General features: G+C 44.7%; 1 protein-coding gene across 2 annotated transcripts in view; it reads left to right on the forward strand.

Moving 5' to 3' along the window:
* The window catches only part of dennd1b (DENN/MADD domain containing 1B), a 292,862-nt gene extending 285,774 nt beyond the window's left edge, over window positions 1-7,088 (forward strand). For both annotated transcript variants that reach the window (XM_078407728.1, XM_078407727.1), the window contains one exon: window positions 851-7,088. In XM_078407728.1, coding sequence (XP_078263854.1) covers window positions 851-1,348 — 498 coding nt within the window. In that variant the 3' untranslated portion in view covers window positions 1,349-7,088. The remainder of the gene's footprint in view (window positions 1-850) is intronic.
* Window positions 7,089-11,275: the final 4,187 nt, after the last annotated feature.

Genomic DNA, 11,275 nt, shown 5'->3' on the forward strand with positions numbered 1-11,275 from the left:
GATAAAAGGAATAGTTAAAATGTAGAAACCAGGAACTGCAGATGCTATATTACAAAGACAAGACAGAGTAACTCAGCGGGCCAGGCAGCATCGCTAAGTCTGAAGGAGGGTCCTGACCCGAAATGTCACCTATCCATGTTCTCCAGAGATGCTGGCTGACCCGCTGAGATACTCCATCACTTTGTCCATCTTTGGTATGAACCAGCATCTGCAGTTCCTTTTTGTTACATTTTAGCATCCCCAAGTCCCTATCATATCTGCCTCCACAACCACTCCTGGCAGCGCGTTCCAGGCACCCACTGTGTAAAAAAAACTTGTGTAAGAAGGAACTGCAGGTGCTGGTTTCTACCAAAGACTGACACAAAATGCTGGAGTAACTCACGGGGACAGGCAGCCTGTCTGGAGAGAAGGAATGGGTGATGTTTTGGGTCGATACTCTGCTTCAGACGATCTTCGTGTATCTTCGGTGTACAAAAACTTCCTCTGCACATCTCTTCTAAAAATGTTTCACAGTCCATCAGTGCACGTGACAATAAACTGAACTCAAAGTTATTTAGTGTGAAAGAGTGGTGTTGGGTTTCCATACTGGACAGAGATAGATAGATTTGCGGTCGAGATAGACGGATTCTTGATTAGTACGGGTGTCAGAGGTTATGGGGAGAAGGCAGGAGAATGGGGTTAGGAGGGAGAGATAGATCAGCCATGATTGAATGGCCTAGTAGACTTGATGGGCCAAATGGCCCAATTCTACTCCTATTCCTTATGACCTTCTGGGCAGCTATTTGTTTTATTTTGACCATGAAGGGTTTTGTCACTCGCGAACCTGATGTGTTTATTTTCACTTTCCCAGAACAAGTCCAATACACCGAGTGAGGGGAACTTGACTGAGCTCAGCGCACAGTGCAACAACCTGAGCTGGCACCTGGGCCAGGACGACACCACGATCCACAGAAAGCCCCTTCCCCCATCGCCACGGAAATCATATTTTGACTATTCCGACAGCCCCCTCTCCCCCGAGTTCATTGAAAAGTTGGTGAATTTCCCGAAACTCAGCCGTGACTCGTCGTTTAAAGACTCGCCGCTAACGTGCGCCGAAATGAGCCCCGAGGAGAAAGATTCGGCCGGGCAGCGACCAGCACGAACACTAAGCAGTGAGGATCAGGAGCAGTGTCAGAGTGCGCCCAAAACCCCATCCGTTCTCATCCCATGGGAAAAAGACGATGGCAAGGCTGAACTGTTGGAGCCCGCCAGTGACATAGACCTTCTCCAAGAGATTGACTGCTTGTGTTCCAGAATGACAACTGGCCACACCATTTCCAGTGTCGGGGCTTCCACTACCCACAGCTAGTGTGGAGGTGCAGCGATGTTTTAAACCGGGCTGGATTAGAGTAGCTATTTAAGAAACTGAGTGTGCGTTGGACTGCAGTAAGGGACAAAGTCACTGAACTTTTTAAGTGCAGAATAAGTTAAAAATCCACTGCTTTACTGAATTATGCAAAGTGAAATACAGATTTTCTTATAGGTTTGAACTTTTAACAGGTATTTCTCAAATGACTATTAAGATCACCTGATTTATAGACGTGGGCTGAACACTTGACCACACATCATTGCTTCGTACATTCACTTCCCGATTTATATAACAGGTGACTTACGTAAACCCGCACTTGCGTAAGCAGTTTGTTATTTCTGAGTTGCTTGTCTTGGTCATAGTGCGGATGTGCAGCCATGTTAGACTTATGAAATTATAAAAGGACTTGACAAGCTAGATGCAGGAAAAATGTTGCCAATGTTGGGGGAGTCCAGAACCAGGGGCCACAGTCTCAGATTAATGGGGAGGCCATTTAAAACTGAGGTGAGAAAAAACCTTTTTCACCCAGAGAGTTGTGAATTTGTGGAAGTCTTTGCCACAGAGGGCAGTGGAGGCCAATTCACTGGATGAATTTAAAAGAGAGTTGGATAGAACTCTAGGGGCTAGCGGAATCAAGGGATATGGGGAGAAGGCAGGCACGGGGTTACTGATTGTGGATGATCAGCCATGATCACAATGAATGGCGGTGCTGGTTCGAAGGGCCGAATGGCCTCTTCCTGCATTTATTTTTACGTTTCTATTTCTATGCACTACTGCCTTCACATGCGGCCATTTCTGCAGGCCAGTCAGCTCTTCGCATGGTCTCCATGTTGGAACTTCCCCCAGTGGTCTCTGTGTTGGAGCTCCCCAGTGGTCTCCAAGTTGGAGCTCCCCCCCCCCCCCCCCCCGTGGGTTGGAGCTCTTCCCCCAGTGGTCTCCACGTTGGAGCTCTTCCCAGTGGTCTCCGCGTGAGAGCCCTTCCCCCAGTGGTCTCCACGTTGGAGCTCCCCCTTAGTGGTCTCCGCGTGAGAGCCCTTCCCCCAGTGGTCTCCATGATGAAGCTCTTCCCCCAGTGGTCTCCACGTTGGAGCTCTTCCCAGTGGTCTCCGCGTGAGAGCCCTTCCCCCAGTGGTCTCCACGTTGGAGCTCCCCCTCAGTGGTCTCCGCGTGAGAGCCCTTCCCCCAGTGGTCTCCATGATGAAGCTCTTCCCCCAGTGGTCTCCGCGTTGGAGCTCTTCCCAGTGGTCTCCGCGTTGGAGCTCTTCCCCCAGTGGTCTCCACGTTGGAGCTCCCCCTCAGTGGTCTCCGCGTGAGAGCCCTTCCCCCAGTGGTCTCCATGATGAAGCTCTTCCCCCAGTGGTCTCTGCGTTGGAGCTCCCCCCAGTGGTCTCCACGTTGGAGCTCTCCCCAGTGGTCTCCGCATCGTTTAGTAAACTTAAAGCACTTCCGTTTCTGACTTGCATAACATTTGACTCCCACAATTGTCCACTGGACATAACCCTTACATAGGTCGGGGAGTGCGTGTACATCTGTAAATTAGCAATCCGGTATTCCTGTACACAGGAGCTGCCGTGTCACTGAGGGAAGTGAAAATGGTGAACGTCAACAACAAAATGCAAACTTGTCTTTCTCCTCCGCAGTAGGAATCAGTGATCTACTTTCAAAGCTGGTGATAAATCTTCACGTTATTCCAATCAAAGCATGCCGGTCTTTCAAATGTCATAGATTCATGGTGACACAGCACCAAAACAGGCCCTTCAGCCCTGCGCTGCCATGCCGCCCAAGATGGCTATCTACGCTAATCCCATCTCCCTGCGCTTGGCCCACATCCACTTCAACTTTTCCTCTCTAAGTCTCTCCTGTCCTGATGTCTTTTAAACGTCGCTATTGTGCCTGCCTCTACCAAGTCCCCTGTGGTTGATAGCGGCATCTTTGTCACACTGAGGGTGGTGGGAATGTGCACTGAGCTGCCAGAGGAGGTGGTGGAGGCAGATACAAGGATAAGAAAGTTTCAGAGGGTTATGGTGAACTTTGAATTTTTGCACGGGCTAAATAAAATATCGATAAAACCTTGTACAACCTCGAATGGAAGAGCATTAGCAGCAGCTTTGTTAAAGCTTAATAGCAATTGAGCTGGGAATAATGATCGCTGTTCACTGCGATTCCTGACACTCAAAGCTGCTTTGTGTTGGTGCACACCAGTGCAGCACCTCTTTATGAAAGTTAGACTTTCGTTCTTTCATTTTCTGGCCACATGACACATATTTACTAATAAGATCATAACACATAGGAGCGAAAATAAGCCATTCAGCGCATGTAGCCTACCCCGCCATTCGATCATGGCTGATCTAACATGTGCACTGGCACTTTCTTGTCGACACAAAATGCACAGCTTACACCGAACAAAGACACAAAGTGCTGGAGTAACTCGGTGGGCCAGGCAGCATCGCTGGAGAACATGGATAGGTGACGTTTTGGGTCGAGATACTTCTGCAGACTGAGTTTTAGAATACACTAGACCGAGTGGACCCGTTAGGCCCAAACCTCTCCTGCATTGGTGCAGCACCCTCTCCCCCACTCCCCTCCGCCCCTCCTCCCTGCCCCTCCCCCCTTCCCTCCCTCCCCCTCCCCCTCTCTCCCTCTCTCCCTCCTCCCCCTCCCTCCTTCCCTCCCTCCCTCCTCCCACTCCCTCCTACCCCCCCCCCACTCTCCCTCCCTCCCTAGGAGATAGATTTAAACTTTAAACACCGATTTCAATGAAACTTCTTCCATTAGCACCAAAGGGACGACGGTGAGTAAGGTGGGCCTAAAATTGTCGCACTATCGTGTACCGTTTTGGCTGTAGTTCAGGAGCAAACAAACAAACAAACAAACGAGAGTTTTAGTATATAGATTGTCCAACTAGCTACAGCCCACGGGTAGTCAAGAGTGTTCAATTGTCACATTTATGCAAAACGTCACCTAATCAAGTTCTCAAGAGATGCTGCCTGACCTACTGAGTTACTCCAGCACTTTGTGTCTTTGTTTTGCAAAGCAACATCTGTAGTTTCTTGTTTCTACTGCTTACACCTCAACGCCCCACAGTCCATTCTATTCATTTTAATAAACCTCTTGAAGTCAGGTACGCTGTTCAAACTGTCCATTGTATTTAATCTGTGTTCTGCCAGTATCTACACTTTACCTTGCCAATGAATGAAATATGCAGTGAATTAAAGCCAAATGGTCCAAGGTTCTGCCTTAAAAGTTACAGAAATCCTCGATCGTAAGTCTTCATGTAGCATCTTCCTCAAACCATATGGTACTTAAATGGTGTAACCCTGAACAGACTTGAAGTCAATCCATTAAGCAATAGTTACTGGGAATGACAATGGAAACTGTGGTACGTAAAGGGCGAGGATTTTTTAAAAATACTCCTGTGGAGATTTATATACCATTTTATAACATTAGTAATCGGTTTGCTTTCTACCGATGAGTTTCAAATCCACGCCTTCCTGAAATAAGTTGAATAGTTTTCACCCTGCCCAGCGCCATGGATGCTGGCTCATTTGGTCCTCTCTCGATATTTTCATGAGAAAACAGTTTTTTCAGGAAGGTTAATTGGTAACCACGGGACCTCATTTAAGAGTTCAGGTCTGTGGTGAGAATCAGGCGTTAACACTTTGATAAGGATTTTTGGAGTGTTACCAATTTGCTTTACATTATCTGGATGTGAGGTACTTCTTTGGTACATTGGACAATTGTGCACAAATGCTTTAGGAGTTAATAGTGAAATATTGTTGTGCTTTTAGAATGTGAAGTGAGAGAGCAGGGTTGTTTAAACAGCAATCGACATCTGTAAGGGAAAAGGGGCCCCTATTAATATCCAGTTCACAATGGTATGTCCATGGGTGCAAACTGGCAAGATAAGTATTAGGACAGATGGCAGCATATTAAATCGAATAACTTATTAAATCTAATAACATATTAAATCTAATAACTAATGTTTAATACTTTTAAATCTTCAAAGAACATTTGGTTAGTTTATTGGTGTAAATAAAATTCTGCCTTGCACACTTCGTCACTGGGTCAAGAGGTAAACTATGGACCTCTTTGCTCTATTTTAACTATCTTTTTTTCCTTTAGGTGGATCTTGTGAACAGACACCAATTGTAAATTTGACAGAGATACAGATATAACTTTTTAAAATATAAATACTTAGGACACCACTGCAGCAAAGGCTACAATAGGTGCCTTAATGTAACATTTGAATGATGGTACTGGATTTTATTGTGGAAACTGGAACGAAGTGAAAGTACAATGTGTGGCTGTATGTCATCACTTGCACCTGCCTATTGACACAGGCCGTATATCAAAGCAGAAAGCCAGTGGGATAATCCTTTTTGATATACCTCAGACTTCCCTAAAGCTCAAATCAATCTGAGTTTCTGTTTTAAATGCTCTCGTAATCGAAAATGCCACTGTTATCCTGAGTTTATATATTGGAAGTAATTTGAGTGCCACCTATTTCTGATTCCGAATGGCATGCTCTTTTCTAGAACAATTTTTTGTGCAATATGAATCTTATTTACCAATGTCAGATGTGGCTCTTAAGTTCAATTTTTGCACAACAATGTTTTAATAAAATTTAATGTAGAGAAGTAGCTAATTTGCATGTATAGTGAGTTGACTTTGAAACTTACTCCACGAGTCAAGGAATAGGTTTCCAGAGGTTGTTTGTGAATAAGAATCACTGTTAAATAATCTTTCTCTGATTGCTATTTTTCATTTCCTACCAAAGTCTTGAATAACTTATCAGATCAATAAGACGTCACATTCTCCAAACTATGGAGTTTATACCCTATGCATAAATTGGAGTGAACTTTTTTAATATGCAATATTTTGTTCAACTGCTAGAACAACTTGTGACTTATTTGTCGTGTTTATCTGGTCATCTGTGAAAGTATACCTTCTCCATTGTCGTGCCTGTCCAATATCTAATGTGCACGTGATTTTCATTACATACATTAGTTGCATGAGTAATTTATGCAAATGTTTATCTGATTGCTCATCGAGTTAAAAGCATCGTCGTTCGTGAATCACTGTAAACGATCCAACTGTGAACTAAAATGTTTTGGTTCTGTTTAACGCGTCAGTCGTTGTAAATACCGCCAGGCTTGTTGCTGGGGCTCTTTAATTGTGCTATTTAATTGTGCAGCTCAGCTGAGAGTGTTCCTGACCAGACAACTCGGCGAGCCTGCACAGCGGTCTGGTGGAAAATTCAGACACGTGGCTCGTAAAACTTTGAATCATCGTTGTGGACTGATCATCTGTTGAACTGCTGTTAGTGCCATTTTTTTCCTCATAGTAGTTCCTTAAGGAGCATATTTGTACAGGCTACCCATTCTTATCCAGAGTGACAACGTGGAAGCTGTTTCCCACGCTGCGATGGTGTGATTTAAATATAAAACTGCAAGAAAATTGTGTTGTCCATCCATGTGGTCCGAAGTCATGTTCAAAATGGTCCTGATGTTCCAAGAGGTTAATAAGTACCTGAACTTATCTGGATATTTATATGCATTCAACTCCCAAATTCAGACAAGGTGTGTAAATGTCTCCCAGGAGCCACATCATCAGAGCCAGTGTGCACAGTGCTACTGCTGTGGGACCTGGTTGTCTGTGGGTGATCTGTTTGTTCGAAGTTTGTTCAGGCTGCTGTATAATATTGAGGGGAATGGTGCAGAGTTGGCTGAAATGAAGTTATTCTTGAGACTTTGCAGAGCTGTGCTTTGCCGTTGCCAAACAATAAAGTTTCAATTTTACATTGCGATGTTTTCTTCAACCTGTTTCTCTCATACGGTCAAAAGGAATAGGAGTAGAATTAGGCCATTCGGCCCAACAAATCCACTCCGCCATTCAATCATGGCTGATCTATCTCCCTCCGAACCCCATTCTCCTGCCTTGTCCACATAACCTCTGACACCTGTACTAATCAAGAATCTATCTATCTCTGCCTTAAAAATGTCCACTGACTTGGCCTCCGCAGCCCTCTGCAGCAAATAATTCTACAGATCCACCACCCTCTGACTAAAGAAATTTCTCCTCAACTCCTTCCTAAAACAAAGTCCTTTAACTCTGAGGATATGACCTCTCGTCCTAGACTCTCCCACTAGGGGAAACATCCTCTCCACATCCACTCTATCCAAGCCTTTCACTATTCTGCCTGTTTCAATTAGGTCCCCCCCTCATTCTTCTAAACTCCAGCGAGTACAGGCCCAGTGCCAACAAACGCTCATCATAGGTTAACCCACTCATTCCTGGGATCATTCTTGTGAACCTCCTCTGAACCCTCTCCAGAGCCAGCACATCCTTCCTCAGACATGGTGCCCAAAATTGCTCACAATATTTCCAAATGCGGCCCGACCAGCGCCTTATGGAGCCTCAGCATGACATCCTTGTTTTTGTGTGCAGAGTCTGAAGAAGGGTGCTGACCCGAAAAGTCACCTGTTCCCTTTCGCCAGAGATGCCACCTGACCGGCTAAGTTCCTCCGGCACTTTGTGTCTATCTTTGGTATAAACCAGCATCTGCAGTTCCTTCCTACACATTCTCTCAAAGCCATGTTAATGTTTTTTTAATTTTTAATTTTTTTTTTTAGTGTTATTGTCAGATAGCTTGATTCTATCCCATTCCTCCCGCCCCCAGCCCCCACCTTGTCCAATCCTGTCGAACATTCGTCTAAGACACAGCTCTTTAATAACTTCCAGTTTCTAGGCCCCCATTCACTCATCTTTACGAAAAGGGACACTGAAAAAGGGTCCCAACCCGACATTTATCTATGCATTGTCTCCAGAGATGCTGCCTGACCTGCCGAGTTACTCCAGCACTTTGTCTCTATCTTTGGTATAAACCAGCATCTGCAGTTCCTTGTTGTTGTATTACACCTTGTTATTTTAATGTTGAAAGCGGAAAAACCCATCTTAATAATCAGATCCTGTGTTCCAGTCAGAAGGACAAATATCTGACAATCCTCTCTGCCGTCTCCATCAATCTCCCTCCTCACGGACTCCCCCCCCCGCCAGCCTTCCACCCTCTCGGGACCTTTTTATTTCCAACTGCCGGCGTGACCAGTCTGAACAAGGGTCCTGACCCAAAACATCACCTATCCATGTTCTTCAGAGATGCTGCCTGACCCACTGAGTTACTCCAGCAAGTTGTGTCTTCTTTTGTAAACCCGAATCCAAAGTATCCTCAGCAAATATTAGGTGTGCACGATCGTTATGAAAATGGATCAAACTATCTACATTTGATTCAGAATGCACAAGATCTTCAGAAGTGCAAGATGTGCAAGTTTACAGTGTCTGACACTTGCAGGTTAGTGAGCTTTTTGTGTTTAATGGTTAAAATGCTTTATGTCTGTTATCGTTATTCTCCCCTGGGCTGCAGACTTGTATATACCTGCAGTTAGTTCTGAAGATATTTCCTGGTATGTACAGTGCCCTCCATAATGTTTGGGACAAAGACCCATCATTTATTTATTTGCCTCTGTACTCCACAATCTGAGATTTGTAATAGAAAAAATCACATGTGGTTAAAGTGCACATTGTCAGATTTTAATAAAGGCCATTTTTATACATTTTGGTTTCACCATCTAGAAACTACGGCAGTGTTTAACATAGTCCCCCGAGTTCAGGGACACAGTAATGACATGTAAATGAAAGTAGTCATGTTTAGTATTTTGTTGCATATCCTTTGCATGCAATGACTGCTTGAAGTCTGTGATTCATGGGCATCACCAGTTGCTGGGTGTCTTCTCTGGTGATGCTCTGCCAGGCCTGTATTGCAGCCATCTTATGCTTATGCTTGTTTTGGGGGCTAGTCCCCTTCAATTTTCTCTTCAGCATATGAAAGGCATGCTCAATTGGGTTCAGATTGGGTGATTGACTCAGCCACTCAAGAATTGATCATTTTTTTAGCTTTGAAAAACTCCTTTGTTGCTTTAGCAGTATGTTTGAGATTATTGTTTGCTGTAGAATGAACCGCCGGCCAATGAGTTTTGAGGCATTTGTTTGAACTTGAGCAGATAGGATGAGTCTATACACTTCAGAATTCATTATGCTACTACCATCAGCAGTTGTATCATCAATGAAGATAAGCGAGCCAGTACCTTCAGCAGCCATACATGCCAAGGCCATAACACCCCCACCACCGTGTTTCACAGATGAGGTGGTATGCTTTGGATCTTGGGCAGTTCCTTCTCTCCTCCATACTTTGCTCTTGCCATCACTCTGATATAAGATAATCTTCGTCTCATCTGTCCACAAGATCTTTTTCCAGAACTGTGGTTGCTCTTTTAAGTGATTCTTGGTAAACTGTAACCTGGCCATCCTATTTTTGTGGCTAACCAGTGGTTTGCATCTTGCAGTGTAGCCTCTGTATTTCTGTTCCCTTAAGTCTTCTGCGGACAGTGGTCATTGACAAATCCACACCTGACTCATGAAGAGTGTTTCTTAGCTGTCGGACAGGTGTTTGGGGATTTTTCTTTATTATAGAGAGAATTCTTCTGTCATCAGCTGTGGAGGTCTTCCTTGGCCTGCCAGTCCCTTTGCGATTAGTAAGCTCACCAGTGCTCTCTTTCTTCTTAATGATGTTCCAAACAGTTGATTTTGATAAGCCTATGGTTTGGCTGATGTTTCTAACTGTTTTATTCTTGTTTCTCAGTCTCATAATGGCTTCTTTGACTTTCATTGGCACAACTTTGGTCCTCATGTTGATAAACAGCAATAAAAGTTTGCAAATGTGATGGAAAGACAGGAGGAAACTCTCTTATACCTGCATTAAGGAGGCATTTAAACACACCTGAGCAATTACAAACACCTGTGAAGCCATGTGTCCCAAACATTATGGTGCCCTGAAATGGGGGAACTATGTATAAACACAGCTGTAATTTCTAGTTTTCGACAATTGCCACCTAATTCACAATATACTATTCTGTCTGGTTGAGCTCATCTTGATGGAAATGCTGAAGGAGGAAGTCGTAGATTGAACTTTTACTTCAATCAGTGAGAAAAGGGCGTCGCAGTGGGTAGAGCAGCTGCCTCCCAGCGCCAGAGACCCGGGTCTGACCCTGACCTCGGGTGCTGTCTGTGTGTGGAGTTTGCACGTTCTCCTTGTGACCGTGTGGGTTTCCTCCGGGTGCTCCGGGTTCCTTCCACATCCCAAAGACGTGCGGGTTTGCAGGTTAATTGGCCTCCTGTAAATTGCCTTTAATGTGCAGGGAGTGGATGAGAAAGTGGGATAACATAGAACTAGTGTGAAGTGGGTGATCGATGGTGGGTGTGGACTCGGTGGGCTGAAGGGCCTTTTTCCACACTTTGTCACTGAACTAAACGGAAGAAAGGTTGTCATCACTACCTATCATTAAAGATATGAATGTGCAAAATGTATTATTCTGCATATTGTGATCAGTATGTGATCTGTTAGTTACCTTGCAGAAGCTGTTGCCCCAGATTTAAAAGGGAACTCTGGCAATTCCCTGCATATTTCTAGATTTATGAGCATCTTGCCAGGACTCGAGGGCCTGAGCTGTAGGGAGAGGTTGAGCATGCTGAGACTCTAAATCTTTGGAGCACAGGAGGATGAGGAATGATCTTATAGAGGTGTACAAAATCATAAGAGGAATAGATCGGGTAAACGCACAGAGTCTCTTACCCAGACAAGGGGAATCGAGAACCAGAGGACATAGGTTTAAGGCAAAGGAGCAAGATTTAATAGGAACCCGAGGGGTAACTTTTTTACACAAAGTGTGGGGTGTATGGAATGAGCTGCTGGAGGAGGTAGTTGAGGCAGGTACTATCGCAACGTTTAGTTTTTAGTTTAGAGATACAGCGCAGAAACAGGCCCTTTGTCGGGTCCGCGCCGACCAGCGATCCCCGCATATTAACACTCTCCTA

Source organism: Rhinoraja longicauda, chromosome 11 (assembly GCF_053455715.1).
Source record: "Rhinoraja longicauda isolate Sanriku21f chromosome 11, sRhiLon1.1, whole genome shotgun sequence".
NCBI classification, from domain to species: domain Eukaryota; kingdom Metazoa; phylum Chordata; class Chondrichthyes; order Rajiformes; family Arhynchobatidae; genus Rhinoraja; species Rhinoraja longicauda.